Here is a 16,774-nt window from a genome sequence, read left to right as displayed (position 1 = left end):
CTGAGATAATACCATGTCTATGCTAAACACTGAGACCATGTCTTCTCTTTACTGATTATATTACCCATACCTCGAAGTTACTAAATATAGGTACCACACCTTGTCTTTACTCTCCAGGTCGGCCCCGCCCTCTATGATTGCTTCAGCAGATTCAACATTACCGTTGGCAGCGGCCCAGTGGAGAGGAGTCCGGTCCAACTGAAATGTGGCATAATTCTGAATCATGATACAAGGTCAGATTCAGTTATGTATAAGGCACTGTATAGTCGTTAATGATGAATGCAAATATTCCAAGACAGTTCCTACGCCACACAATATTGTATAGATCGGACTGCATTATGCGGAACCCGTTGTTCATTGTATAAACGTATGCTCTAAGCTCGTATCTTCCCAATCACTGAGCATAAAGGGAAACGGTGAAAATTGTGAAAATTATATGAGTGAGTGAGTGAGTTTTACGCCGCTTTTAGCAATATTCCAGCATTATCACGGCGGGAGACACCAGAAATGGGCTTCACACATCGTACCCATGTGGGGAATCGAACCCGGGCCTTCGGCGTGACGAGCGAACGCTTTAACCACTGGGCTACCCCACCGCCCCAATTATATGAATTAAACATTTGAAGTTATTGATGATGACACGTGTTCGCGAAATGTCATTCTGTCTGAAGGAGTGACTCTTTAACAGTGGTTTAGTGTGGTTTTACAAATCATTATTAACTCTCTAAGGGCATCAAGATTTGGCCTCTGACAGTCGAACCAAATGTTCCAACTGTCCGCCCCAAGACGTAGTTTCTACTCCATCTTGTATCCCTATCACCTTGACAACCAGACACAAAGACGTCGATGTAGTTAACAGACATACGTTGTTCCTGCAGTTCAGGTCCACCCTTTCCTTGGTGAGCTTCCGGATGATCTCGACCTCGTTGTCCCTTGCCGCCTGATGCAGTCGGTGCTCCCGCTTCGACACTGCAACACGACGTGGTCGACGACGATTACATCACCAGCCCTACACAATGCAATACATTTTGCCCCAAACAGACAAACTATTGGTGAGAAGAGACCTCGCATACACGTGCATATAACAACAACTGCTGCTGTGAAACATGTTATCACAGCATTATCACAGCCTTACCAGCTGACGGGACGAGTCAATGTAAGCAAAGATTCATGTCTAACGGGACGAGTCAATGTAAGCAAAGATTCATGTCTTCGGGTTACGAAGTTAGTTTCGATTTTTACCCATTTGACCAGTATTACATTTATCAGCTTGATGTGGAAGAAACACCAGAAGGGGCGAGTTCCTCTGCAGTAGCTCCCTGGAAGCGGCCAATTGGTTACTGGATATGCTCATTGCAAAAGCAATGGGGACCAATGGCCCAGGCCTTCGGGTCACTGCAGGCTTGACCACATTCCTGTGGCTATTCATTACCAGGCTCCATTGTGGCCACTGACAACCGCGTTGTCTCATAGTACGAGTACTCGTTACTAGTCTTGAAACGTTCTACACCTTACCGTCAGCACCCTACTAGTCGTACTTGAAGTCTACGTTTAAACATAACAAGTTTGTATTTGTAAAGCACAACAAAACAATATTCCTAGTCCAAAAAATCTAAATGGAAAACACCACAAAATATTGTTAATAATAAAACATCAGCAAATTCCAAAATACATGGACCATTAAAAACACATTACATTCAATAACGTATACTAACAGAGACCTATGTTCTCTGTTTATATAACAGGGAAAGGAAAACATAAAAATTATCATTCTAATTAGATTTTAAATACGGAAAGTTAAACATAAAGTTTTCACACTTGAAAATTCCAAATGACACACATAATTATCTTAAAACAGACATAACACTGTGCAAATTGTGCATTAAATCTAGATCTTTTAGAAGCACGTATGTCGACGTGGACATTAGAGAGAAAATACGTAGGCAAACATCACACATGAATCCGATCTTCTCGGAATAAATGTTCACAAATAAAAACAAACAAGCTAAAAATTCATTAAGATATATAAGAATATATAACACTACATTCAAGAACATTATGAAGATTAAAACGGAGATACGTAGGAAATATACACCTTCATGGAGAGAATAGTGGTGCTCTGATGGGGAATCCCCGCATTATGGGCCCTTCAGAGCACCATATATTAGAAAGTTGTGCTATACTCAACATTACAGTTAAAAGCTGAAACTGACACTGTGTACAAAGGAGAGATTTGAGAGAGAAACCGTCAAAATGCAGTCACTCCATGCGTTATGCTTACTGATATCAAAATCGCCGCTCCGCACTGAAACACAAGCGAAATTATGCTTGACAGATGAAAGAGGCTCCTTGCCCGTAGAGTGGGCTATGGCTCAGTAGAGAGTAGGTTACAGTCAATAACAGACTTTCAGGCGGTACATTCTTGCACGGTTCACTGTTACGATATCTACAACATTCAGGATAGATTCTGAACCACGGATGCATATTGGTAACAGGCAAAAGCTTTCAGAGTTCTGCCGATAGAAACCACCACATGCAGTACAAAAGGTAGCCATCGATATATTCATGTATGAGTGATATGTTGGAAGTGGCCAGTTTAACACGACCACAGTTTGTTTGAGGTATATTGTCATGAGAATAACATATGCAGACACGGTCAATGCCAGGGAATACCCGGTGTTGATTAGCTGACCGTGTATTGTTATAAACAAATTGAATTGTGCGTAAAAGGCAATGACTGCTGACTTTTATATGAATAGATCACTGAAGTGAAGCCATCTGATGTTCGCGAAGAGGGTAAACATGTTCTGCCCTACCGGTATCATCCGTCACTCTCACAATTTGACCAAAACGTGTATCTTGCATGACGCCTCACTAAGTAATACTCATGACACACTTCTAAACAATCGATTCTTGACTACACAAGCTAGAGCCTGGACCAGACAACCCAGTGACTACAAGCGTTTACTGATCTTGTGGAAACTCATGAGCCAAGCCCGGCACAAACTTCTGATCATATTCCGCTAATGTGCCATTATTGTACGCTAACTTGCTTTCAATGCAATACACACATCTGCTCATATACCTCCAGCCCTATTTCAGGAAAATACCGCCCTCTACTACTCACATCCGGTGTGTTCCACTAACTTTCGGTCATATACCATTTACATCCGGTTCTATGGGCTGTCAGATCATTACGAGATGAAATGGCCCAGTCCACATGGCTTGTACAGCACATAGTATATGTACCACTCACATGGACACAATGAAGAGTCTATTCAACATTAATAATTGTCAGAGCGTTAAGTTTCCTTACAATGAAACCAGTTAGGCACAATGAGACTCTTAAATATTTGATGTTGGTATTCTGAGATTTACCTCCTAATTGGACACGCATAATATCCTATGAAATATAACACCACCCAACATTAAGATTTGATTGTGATAGACTTCTAAGATGACATGAGAGCTACTCAGTGTCTATATTCTCATTTCACGTTTTGATTTATGCTTTTATATATTATTATTCTATTAAGCTGTTAATATCTATATTGAATAGTTTTATTGCACTTTACCTTTCAGTACGATATATAACAGCACAACTGATATCATATAATATATAAGACTGATATCATACATGTTAGTGTTTTATCAAATCGGTTTATGTTCCAAAGGTACTTTTAAGCTGGGATCTGATCATTCTTATCAGTGGCTTGAAGGTACCAGTTGCGAGGCATATTGTTAAAAACTAATAACTCATTCATACATGTTAGAAATAGTATCATAACTTCACAACAACTAGTTGCTGATGCCGAACACGGCATACTGGTGTCGTTCATGACGTCCTTGTAACGAAGAGGAGGATTTGTTCTGATGCTTAGGACATTGTCGACTGTTAAGCGTCAGATTGAATATGGTGACATTCTAACGCCGGCAAGTGTGCTAGTAGGACTAGGTAATCTACACATTACGAAACGCTAACACCGAGATCGTGCTTCCATGAATATAGATTAACAGTGAATAGGAACGAGTCGTGGTATAACCCAAGGTTCCATCAAACAATGAACGGTTTGGGGACTCGGTTTGAGAGAGTCCTGACCTTCGAGTTATTCCAAGAAATGGACAACTGAACGGTTAAAAACTCTATTAGTAGGACACAGGCAAATCAGCTATTGTTTCGTGGAGATGAATGTGTTCGTTTCTGTAGCATATCCTGGAGTCCAAACCCAGCGTGAGTTAAACATACTTAATCAATACGACCTACTAACACAACTTGACCTAGATACCAAACTAGACCTACTAACCCAATTAGATCTACTTACCTAGAACTCGGCCTTCTTACCCAACTTCGCCCTCTTACCCAACCTGGCCTACTTCACAAACTTGGCCTATTTACCCAACATGCTTACTTACTAACTTACTTTCCAAACGTGTCCCTCTTGCCCAAAGTAGACTTCTTACCCAACATGGCCTACTTACCAAACATGGCCTATTTACCCACCATGCCTACTTACCAACTTGACCTACTTTCCAAACGTGGCCCTCTTTCCCAAATTGAACTTCTTACCCAACCTGGTCTACTTTCCAAACTCGACCTACTCATCAAACATGGCCTTGTTAACAAACCTGCTCTCCCTATTCAACTGAGCCTTCTTATCCAACTTGGCCTTCTTACCAAACTTGGCCTCCTTATCCAACATATATGCACCTGCCTGCTATGTTGTAGTGTTCCAGTTGTACTATCTGACATCCACTGGTTGCTAACATATATATTTACACCTTAGTAACACTGCAACTCCAGACTTCGGTACCTGAACCGACGTGGCCTTGTCGGGATCACCACAGATATCATCATATTATTGGATATTTATATAGCGCACATATCAACGCAACTTATCAATACTATGGGGATCATGGTGCTACAGCCACTAGGCCCACATTATAATCTCAGACCCCTAACTGCCACGTGATCCCTCAAACCCAAAGCCAACACCCTCAAACCCACCCTAGAAACATATCTGAGCGAATCACACATTGAAAACTGCAGTTATTGGTGAGGTTACTATCGTGAGAAGAATATTGTTAATTTCCCATGAGATGCCCGTTTTCTAAATAATGACAGTCACGGTGTCAACCTGCCAGGTGTTATGTACATCTGCACGTACCTGACACAACACAACACTTGCAGCAGTGGCCTCGCACCTGACACAACACAACACTTGCAGGAATGACCTCGCACCTGTTCTTCTGATGTAACATAAGCGACGTTCGTCTCTGGGTGAAGGTGGCAAACATGACCTCCAGGGAAAACAACTATGAAGTGTGATTATGAACCATATGCGAAACAGCAAAACGCCGATCTTCATTTTCATTAAGTTACAATAAATGGATTATAGTGTGGTAGATATTTCGTCCCGACAATAGATACCTGAGTACCTGAGCAATACTAAGAATATGGTGAAGAGGTGAGTTGATAGAGTGATTTCACCGATTTCAACATATTGTAAGTTATATATAATTTCTCTATAATTCTCCAGAATGACCCCTAGTTGCGTCAGTATTACATGGCAAGAATGACTGGCCACTGTAGTGGCCAGAGAATTACTGGTTCAGAATCATCTGATACAACAATAACTAGGGGTGGGTATTGCAGAGAATTTTCATATTGCGATATATTGCGATGCGAAAGCATGTATTGCGATATGTATTGCAATATATTGCATGGAGTATTTCTAAACATAAACTACTTATAATCGAGTTAATGCTTGATTTATAGAGCAAAACACAACAAAATAACTATACTTGATTAAGCTTTAATAACAACATTTAATCATGATAAAAAAAAAATGTGAACAATATTTGGCACAAACGAAACAAGGAAATATCCGAAGATTTCCGAGTGTTACGAAGTTTTCCGAATGCAAGTCAAAATACCGGTTTTCGATCAGCGTATGGCAATACGTATCGTTTTCACGTCTGAACCGGTAAATACCGGTAAACCGGTTATATTGCGCAGCCCTAACAATAACATCACTAAGTCTTCATAATGATGGCTTAAAATTTGAAATTATGGATCTAAACTTTATCTGAAAATCTTTCTGCCAGAAGCGTCGAATAATATAAGCTAATATCACAAGTATATCTAAAAAGCCACCTATGGTCTGTGGCCAGGCCTTCGTGAACATGAATCCACGTTTCTCTTAATATTGAAATAAATACTCATCTCAAATAAACGTTTTGCTATCTGAGTGGTTGAGTAGCCTTGTGTTTCACCCTGTGGTAGATTCGGATCCTATGCGCCTCATGGGTTTGCAGCTATTCTGGGATACTCTAGAATATTGCTACAATAAAACTAAACCGGCCTCTGGATTTTATCACCGAAGTATCACATGACTGCTTGTGTAACGCCGGTCAAACTAGGCGTACGTGCCCACTCCGCGTCCTGCGTCGTTGTCGTATACACATAGCACCACTGCACCACATCACCAGAGTTACTCAACAAAACAACCGTCCCCAGAGACCGCGAGGTGACCTCAAGGTCGGGTTGTGGATGAATGGCGGGAGTCGTCCCGTGGAGGCTCGGCGCGTTATATCTGTATAATAAGGACGTTCATGCAACGTAATAGTGAGATACACAATACCATCGAGGTACATAATCCATACATATAGGAACGTTGTAGTTAAATGTCTGAACCTATAGTATCTGTGAAAGGGCATCATTAGTTATGGTTTCGCCTTGTATATCATCAACAAATGGTTTTAACATTTACATGGCTAGTCACCCAGATTCAGCATCAAACATGTTTAAAGTTGTAATAAAATTACAATTAGTTTTTGGACAATTAACCCGAAGGCACCACTTCAAAGACAGTTGTTGCCCATCTTCATAGACTTTGAAGCTATGATTAATACAAAGCGCATGAAAGTATCAATAATTCTATATGTTCTACTTCGGTGCTCTGAATCTTATAATATTGAATAAGTCTTCATTATATTAATGTTAGTAGGGACATTTGATTAATATTGTTCATATGTGGACACCTAAGACGAGTTGTTCTGAAGCAAATACAATTTGGACTGATCACTGATTTGTGACTGTCGCAAGACGTAAGGAAAGTTTAACAGAAAGCATGCCTTCGTAACTACTCGTGTCATTCCGGCAAGCCGGATGGTCACGGGAAAAGGCGAGTAGTTACGAATGAGAAAAAATGCTGTGCTGTTCTGAGAAAACTAGGTTTCCACGTTAATATCAGATAATCACACCTTAAAACGAACAACTACCATCTAAGATCGCAGGGGCGGTTACACGTTTTTGAGAAGGGGGGGCAAACTATTGAGAAAAGGAGGTGTGCACACTTCATTTTCACCCGAGTTTCAATGGTCATTTAATAAACTTTCAGGACAAAGGGGGTTGGGGTGGGGGTGCGCACCTTTTCACGACAAGACAGTTATGTATATACACACATGGCTTATGTCTCAGGGGCGGTGGGGTAGTCTAGTGGTTAAAGCGTTCGCTCGTCACGCCGATTACCCGAGTTCGATTCCCCACATGGGTACAATGTGTGAAGCCCTTTTCTGGTGTCCCCCGCCGTGATATTTCTGAAATATTGCTAAAAGCGGCGTAAAACTAAATGCAACGCTTATGACTCATACGTAACCTGGTGTGTATATCATAGTTCAAGGTTATATCTTATGCAACCTGGTGTTAAACACAATTAAACCGTCTTGTATCTAATACACGACAGGCGTATATATACATATGAAAAAGGTATCGCAACACCGCGTATTTTTCATAGCATCAACAGCAACGGGGTGGGGGTGTGTGTGTGTGTGTGTGTGTGTGTGTGTGTGTTTGCACTGGGGGATCTCTGGAATACTCTGCTGCCCATAATGTAACAAACATGCTCTAAGGGATTGAGATCTGGACACTTTGAGGCTCAATGTAGAAATGACGTTACCCCTTCACGTACGAAATCACCAACGTCACGTGCACGATGTAGGCCTGCATTGCAAGGGGCCTCGTGTCCATATCTACATTGTCTAGAATGTCAGTGATGTACCGTTGTCCATTCGGATTTCGTCTGATCGAGAGAGTAATGTGAGAGGCACCTCACATCATCAATGAGCCTCGCCAAACAGTACCTGCTCCAAGACATTCCGTTGTTTATGAGGCACCAAACACGAGCTGGGCCATGTCCTTTCCCGTGACCTCAAATTCAGTGACGTCGACCTTGACACCAAGCTAGTCGTGCTGCTTTGTGCTTTGTGCATAACAGAGGACGTCTGTCATTTTAGGCTATTTCGCTGTTTTCAACACGGCACTTGACAAGAACGGATGCAGTCTTGTGATTATACTGTATCGTCACTATAAGTTGTCACTCATGGTCTACCCGAACGTCCGTAACGTCATTAGTTTGCTGGGGTTTTTTCTGGCCAATCGGCTGGTAGTCGATGGATGATAACCAACATCTCATACCATTGCCCTCAATGACATGCCAATGTCTTTGAGCAGTTGTCAGTTGAGAAGGCCCACCTTATTTGCTTATCAACAATTGATTTTCCAAGTTATCGAGCTGTAAGAACAGTTTAACGAAACTTGATACTCGCTTAATGGGTACACGTATTGCCCGCCTTAGGTCGAAGCATTGATATATCTAAAATCAACCTATGATGCGCACAGCGGGTTAAATAGCCATACAAGCAGTCATGATTATGATAGTAATATAATGGATATAAATGGGTTGAAAATCATAGGTGTTTCGATACATTTCTCCATTTATTTGTGCATATTTTAATTCACAGCATGTGTCTCTTACAAAACATGTGTTTACATCTGAGTTCATAACTTATGACCTTATAACCATGTGGTTATTTCTTAGTTTATGATCATGACTTACACATAACCTGAAAATTCGAGCTTAGCTCATAGCTTATGTCCTTGAAAAAAACGGGTGATTGTATCTTAGTTCTTACCTCATATAACCGGGTGTTTATATCTTAGTTCTTATCTTACATTTCATACATAACCGGGTGTTTATATCTTAGTTCTTATCTTACATTTCATACATAACCGGGTGTTTATATCTTAGTTCTTATCTTACATTTCATACATAACCGGGTGTTTATATCTTAGTTCTTATCTTACATTTCATACATAACCGGGTGTTTATATCTTAGTTCTTATCTCATATAACCGGGTGTTTTTATCTTAGTTCTTATCTTACATTTCATACATAACCGGGTGTTTATATCTTAGTTCTTATCTGACATTTCATACATAACCGGGTGTTTATATCTTAGTTCTTATCTCATATAACCGGGTGTTTATATCTTAGTTCTTATCTTACATTTCATACATAACCGGGTGTTTATATCTTAGTTCTTATCTTACATTTCATACATAACCGGGTGTTTATATCTTAGTTCTTATCTGACATTTCATACATAACCGGGTGTTTATATCTTACATTTCATACATAACCGGGTGTTTATATCTTACATTACATACATAACCGGGTGTTTATATCTTACATTACATACATAACCGGGTGTTTATATCTTAGTTCTTATCTGATATTTAATACATAACCGGGTGTTTATATCTGACATTTCATACATAACCGGGTGTTCATATCCTACATTTCATACATAGCCGGGTGTTTATATCTTACATTTATTATATAACCGGATGTTTATATCTTACATTTCATACATAACCGGGTGTTTATATCATACATTTCATACATAACCGGGTGTTTATACCAGAACTGGTAGCGCGCAGCTTGTTTATTACATTTCAGTTTAGAGGTTTTGATTGGTTAACAGGCCTAGTGCAGATCACTATGTATCAGAGTGCCTGTGTAATACTTGATACAACCATACAATCCTTGATACAACCATACAATTCTTGATACAAGCATACAATTCTTGATACAACCATACTACCCTTTATACAACCATACAATTCTTGATACAACCATACAATTTTTGATACAACCATACAATCCTTGATACAACCACACAATCCTTGATACAACCATACAATCCTTGATACAACCATACAATCCTTGATACAACCATACAATCACTATTTCAGGCTTCATATGGCCTCACGCCTTGCCTTAACGATTCACGAGTGTAGATGAGATATATCAACCTTATATCTGACTAGATAACTGCTGTACTACATGTAGACATGACGTTTAGACCGCATGTGGGATGTATTTGGTGTTCATAACCGCTTTCTCGGGCTTACGTAAGCAATTCTAGACATGTCCAAAGTGGGATTCCTGATGGTGCGGTATAGGATTGTTTGAGTTTGATGTGTAAGGCGCCATCAGCTCAGACACGCAACTGGGGTTTACCCTTCCAGTGACTGCCCTGTTCAACTACCCCACACAGGGCAGACCGACCCGTGACTATGTTGGATACCCTGGTGATAGTGTCTCTTGATAATCATCTCACGTTACACATAGTAGAGACATACTGAATGTCACGGCGATCCGTGGTATTGTTTTAGAGTAACCCCACATGCAAACACGGGGAAGAGGAATGAATCGATAACTGGAGCAGAGGATGATCACTGACCCATCCTGTCTGTTATCATACACAGTTGTGGAAGGCAACATGCACTGCACCAACGACCTCGCCGTCAGCACCACGAGGTCACACCCAAGCATGCGGGTGGATTATATGCCTGGACAGACGGACGATTGGTCAAATGCCAGGGCGGGCGGACTGGACAAAAGCGTGACCTGTATAGGAAGGATGTTAATACGTACTGTCGGTCGGCTGTAGGATGGTTGTGATCTCACAGGTAAACTCATTCTCTTTCTTCTTCATGTCGTCCGCCGTCTGTAAAAGATACACACAGTTGTTAGCATTGGGGTACGGTGGCTGTGGTTCCCGCGCTTCAAGTAGAGCAGATGGCAGCGACTGGTTGCGACTTGGATCGATACACGCGCCACCATCGCCTCATGATATTACATTCAACTGTGTGGACGATTCACAGGGTCAGGGGCAGTAGGAGAATTAGACTGTACCGCAGTCTCGTCCTTGACATGTCACGGTTCATGTTACGAGGTATGCGACTGGGGGAAATGCTACCCGGTGGCTGTTGATACTTCCCCGGGAGAAGGATGAAGTCAGCCATGGTGAATAATGAATGACTTCTGACAACCCCGAGCACGTACTCTTAACAGTTGGCCCTGGAATGCATCTCAGGGCTCAGGGCATCTCAATGGTCTGTGTACAACATGCAGGTCAGCGTGTATCAATCATAATGTAGACGTTTAGGTGTCAATGAGAACCTTTCTTGTCACCCGGGTGTCTACCATTCCTATCCCTTACATAACCTTCCTATCGTTAACTGTTCATCCCCAGAGAGAGTGCCGGTTGACCTTCTTAATAAACCAGTTATAATTAACTTAAAACGGTTAAGAGTAGATGAATAACAGCTGTCTGCTAGTATAACAGTATACCCAAAAATACGTTGGTGTATTTTAGTATATTGCCAACGTGACCAATAGCAGGGAAACAAATACCATATATTTACCTTAATCCAATCATGAGGAACCACCAGAAAGAACGAGCCAAAGACAGAAAGCATACAAGTTATGTAACCGACAGTGGACATAGAGTACTGTATATAGTAGAGGATGTGTCAACGACAGTGGACATACAGTACTGTATATAGTAGAGGTTGTGTCACCGACAGTGGACATACAGTACTGTATATAGTAGAGTGTGTGTCAACGACAATGGACATACAGTACTGTATATAGTAGAGGGTGTGTCACCGACAACTGACATACAGTACTGTATATAGTAGAGGTTGTGTCAACGACAGTGGACATACAGTACTGTATATAGTAGAGGTTGTGTCACCGACAGTGGACATACAGTACTGTATATAGTAGAGGTTGTGTCACCGACAGTGGACATACAGTACTGTATATAGTTGAGGGGTGTCACCGACAGTAGACATACAGTACTGTATATAGTAGAGGGGGTGTCACCGACAGTGGACATACAGTACTGTATATAGTAGAGGTTGTGTCACCGACAGTGGACATACAGTACTGTTTATAGTAGAGGGGGTGTCACCGACAGTAGACATACAGTACTGTATATAGTAGAGGGTGTGTCACCGACAGTGGACATACAGTACTGTATATAGTAGAGGGGGTGTCACCGACAGTAGACATACAGTACTGTATATAGTAGAGGGGGTGTCACCGACAGTGGACATACAGTACTGTATATAGTAGAGGGGGTGTCACCGACAGTAGACATACAGTACTGTATATAGTAGAGGGGGTGTCACCGACAGTGGACATACAGTACTGTAAATAGTAGAGGGGGTGTCACCGACAGTGGAGATACAGTACTGTATATAGCAGGAGGAGGGTCAACGACAGTGGCCAAACAGTACTGTATATAGTTGAGGGTGTGTTATCGACAGCGCTCAGTGTGGTCGGGTTGGACTGAAATGGTATTGACGAGCGATGCCGATGAGGGTGTGTGTTACAACGCGTGTTTTCAGGAACAGTAGTGCACTGCTCCTGTATTGCGTGGCTATCCCTTAGAATAATTTTTCGGTTTACATTTGGTTCTTCTGAAATTTGAAAATGCAATAACATGCAGAAAAGCCCACGCTGATATTTACGCAACTTTGCGAGTTGGTCACGTGGGAGCTGCGTTCCTGTACAGGGATTTCATCGTTAGGGTCAGTTGAGAGAGAAGTTCAAGGTATATACTTCACGTGCATCACTTCGTGTGTTAGTACAGTTTCAGAGCCCTTGAAATCCTCCCAAAAAGGCAGTTATGTAAATGTATTTAAGGTTTCTTTTAATGGACATTACTCAACATTATATTTGTTAAACCACTGACACTGGACAAAGTTACCATTAAAACAACTATGACCTTGATCCCCGTATACTGGCGGGAACTGCTCTTATTCAGATTAAAGTGATGAGTACGCTAGCGTCAAGCAGAGATTTTATGCACGACTCCAACAATTCCCCAGCCACACTGCTATCTATTCTCAGAGACCATCTATTATATGGTCTCTGCTATTCTACAGTAGTCAACCAACTGATGTAGATGTGTAAGGGTCACATGGAGATTAAGGTATTGTCGGTGATGAATTCCAACAGGTAATTTTCACGTAGATATGTCCCTCGGGTATTGTTTTATGGCCGGGGTACGCCGCCGAGACTGTGGTACGCCGCATGAGACGGCAGTTTTAAGTCTCGTCGTTCAGATTGATTGAACCCTTTCTTTCTGAACGTTATGCTTTCACAAATCCAGCTATAATGAATGAGGGTTTGACAGAATGGCTTACAGATTGGTGATAGATTGTGAGGAACATTTTTTCCATCAAAGTATTCATATGAACAACAATATCTATGTTTCTGGGCTAGTTTTTGCCGCTTCTTCGGGTGGATGTCTATGTTTATAACGTGGAACAAATACCCTGTATATGTCAGGTAGATGCGGTAGCCTGACTTTGTGCATTAATACTGTAACGTGCAGCTTAGTGGACCATAGTTTTACGTGTAGTTGACGAAAGTCTCAGACAGTGTTACACAGGTTCAGGCATTATGGATGACTAGACAGTACTCCCTTTGTGCAGGTTTTGCTTTATTCGGGAAATTAGGTATGCATATATTTAACATCATAATTTCTCTAAATGCTAGTGGGATGTAAAACGTTATTACAACTTTTTCAAAACAAATCATGTATTAATCCTTTAAAATAATTAGTACAATTACGAAGGTTGTTTTGTCTGTTAAGGTGTTCTGCACACACTTAAAAGCTGGAAAGCTGAAGATATGAGGAAATGAAAGATTCTGTCAGTTTTGGAAATTAGAAATCGTATCTGTTGAAGATTAACATCATTTAGTATAGATGTGACTAAAGTTTAAGAGCTTTCGGGGTTAATTCATTTCAAATATCTATATAATACATCCGCGTGCCATTCCTTTATTAACCTCAATTTCGAACATATACTTTTCTAGATATCATTTGTTTTATTGCGTTGTGGGAAGGGAATGTATTAGTTAAAAATATATGCATGTCTTCATAAATAGTGTATTCGTGTAATCTGCATTGTTATGTTCATTCTCATCCAGTTTGATATCTGGAGTGAAGCAATTTACGTTGTGCTTTATAGCCGTGTTCTGTGAAGCCGGAACCTTATTTGCATGACACTCAGTTTCTCGATGTCTCTCACCAGCTACACGTTGTGGGACAAGTCGGATGTTGGTGTGCCAGTTCTCTGCAGCGTGGATACCCGTGAAGATACGGGTTAGAATTAGTTTCCATCAACCCATGCTTGTCGTAGGAGGCGACCAACGGGAGGTCAGGCTCGATGACTTGGTTGACATTAGTCATCGTATCCCAATTGCGTAGATCGATGTTCATGCTGCTGATCACTGGATTGTCTGGTCAAACTCCATTATTTACAGACCGCCTCCATATAGCTGGAATATTGCTGAGTGCGGCGTTAAACAACAAACAAACAATAACAAACTGGAGCGTGGGTACTGTGCTGGCCCTCCATGTAAGGATTCTGTTTGGGTTCTTTTGTTTTGTTTAAATCCGCACTCAGTATATATGCTATGTGACGGCGGTCTGTAAATAATCGAATATGGACCAGACAATACGGTGACTGACAGCATGAGCATCGATCTACGCAATTGGGATACAATGGCATGTTAATCACCTTCTGGCGATAATCATAGGTTTCTGAAGACGATCTTCTGAAGACGGGTTCTATGTAATGAAGTTGCGATATGTGTATGATACACATGACTTCAAGACACAACAATATTATAGACAAAATTTTCTTTCCATATCTAAATGGATTAAGAGTAAAGGACAAGGCCCACTTGAATATACGTCCATGTACTACTGTTAGTGGTTATTTACGGACACGCTCAAGGTTAATGTCAATGCTAAGTGCGCTCAGTCTGAATATCAGAGCCATCAAGTTGTCATTACAACTGTGCCTATCACAGTCTTCGGATAAACACAGCAACGATTGGTTTGGGAGCCATCGTATTGTCATTACGACTGAGTAAATCATTAATTCTGAGCCTTCCACGTGCTGCGAATATCTAACAGTGGCACAGGAAGGCCATGTCGGGCGTTCCGTGAACACATACAGCTGCCCTGAATTCCCTCACCTCAAACACCCCTGCGGAAAAGTCTGAGATACGCGTTTCAAGTTCCATGCCTAGCCACACCACATGCCTTGGGCTCCTGAGGGAGAATCTGTGGTGCTCCACATCATATGTCTAGACTCTGTAATTACTGCCTTGTGCGTATGAATGGCATTATCTGTATGTAATTAGGGCACTCTTGGATAATGAAAAATGAGCTCTTTTAACCAACTTGATAAGTCTGTCAGTTGTCCTCAGAACAATAAGGGGCCGTTCATAATATATGGCTGGTGTGTGTGAGAGAGAGAGAGAGAGAGAGAGAGAGAGAGAGAGAGAGAGAGAGAGAGAGAGAGAGAGAGAGAGAGAGAGAGAGAGAGAGAGAGAGAGAGAGAGAGAGAGAGAGAGAGAGAGAGAGAGAGAGAGAGAGAGAGAGAGAGAGATGATTTTATGGAGTCGCATGTACAATGTGAAGGACCCTTCCCCACCACCCCCTTAAAATTAAAGCACAAATGAAGTGATCCCCGGCTTATCATGTACAAAAGCAATGACACCCCCACCCCCACCCCTTCTTTACCATAAATCATGGACGGTCCTTAAACAATTGTGGCTGATTTGGGCCATCGCTTTCTCGCCTTAAAATTTGGAGGCGAGAAAGCGATATCATGAGACGAGAAAGCGATATTACGAGACGAGAAAGCAATAACAGGGCCCTAATCAGCCACCATATTAAACTAGTACACATGTACCCGTCCATGAGCCAATACTGAAACTAAGCTTGAACGGTGATACGTCTTTGACCTCGTTGTAGTCATAACTATTTCATAGGAAACATTTGTATCGTTACACCAGACTGCCGCCTCCTCCGTGTACATCAGTACAAGCAGACAGAACAACAGCGTAAACAGTCAAAAGGGTTTAAATGTTTAACGACGGCGGTATGGCAGGTGTACTGCTTACTTTGTGTGTGAGCGGTGTGTGGTACCGATTGAGCAAAACACGCGTACCCGTTCGCGAACACTCGTCGTCGTCGCATCGTTTTCAGTGAGCCACACGTATAATTTCACTATTATTTTGCCCTCTATACACAGGGGATTCTGTTTCGACATACAGTCGAGACTGCTGTTTTCTGGTAGTGACGTATAATCACCTGCCGGTGACTGCGGCTAATATATACTATTCACACTTTGCTAAGGATTAAATCACTGATTCAACAGAAAACTATGATGTGGGGTCAAATTTGGTTTAAATAGCTAAGCTTATTGCAAGCATGGGTCCTAAGTTTCAGTATGTCACTGCATCTTGTGGATCCCCTACCTGCTATTGAAAGGTGTTGTGTACTTGTCAATGTCAATGGTTGGTTGGTGCCACGAAAACCATTTTTATGGTTACTCATGTATCAAGTGCATACGGTTAGCTTAAAGTGGCTGTTTTGATAAAGATGTCTTACCATAGCATTATTTATCCAGTTTTAAATGGATATAATTTCCAATTATAAATCTACGTTTATGTAAAATTGCGAATTTTTGTGATCCTTAGCAAAACGTGAGTAGTATAGTATGGGGAGGTATACAGCATCAACAGATTACCAAACACAACTCATATATCCA

General features: G+C 41.4%; 1 protein-coding gene across 6 annotated transcripts in view; it reads right to left on the bottom strand.

Annotated features, from left to right (window-relative positions):
- Positions 1–16,774, bottom strand: part of LOC124254314 (ankyrin repeat and death domain-containing protein 1A-like) — a 49,361-nt gene that overhangs the window by 14,046 nt on the left and 18,541 nt on the right. For 3 of the 6 annotated variants that reach the window (XM_046688239.1, XM_046688251.1, XM_046688264.1), the window contains exons 2-5: positions 10,782–10,854; positions 2,282–2,305; positions 866–969; positions 100–198 (exon numbers count right to left, since the gene is read on the bottom strand). In XM_046688239.1, coding sequence (XP_046544195.1) covers positions 100–198; positions 866–969; positions 2,282–2,305; positions 10,782–10,854 — 300 coding nt within the window. The remainder of the gene's footprint in view (positions 1–99; positions 199–865; positions 970–2,281; positions 2,306–10,781; positions 10,855–16,774) is intronic. The other 3 variants (XM_046688246.1, XM_046688259.1, XM_046688272.1) reach the window with 1 other exon arrangement.

The sequence above is a fragment of the Haliotis rubra genome, unplaced genomic scaffold, assembly GCF_003918875.1.
Source record: "Haliotis rubra isolate DU_JTF1 unplaced genomic scaffold, ASM391887v1 Scf115, whole genome shotgun sequence".
NCBI lineage: Eukaryota > Metazoa > Mollusca > Gastropoda > Lepetellida > Haliotidae > Haliotis > Haliotis rubra.
Note: the sequence above shows the minus strand (reverse complement) of the source record. Positions and strands in the feature narration are given on the sequence as shown.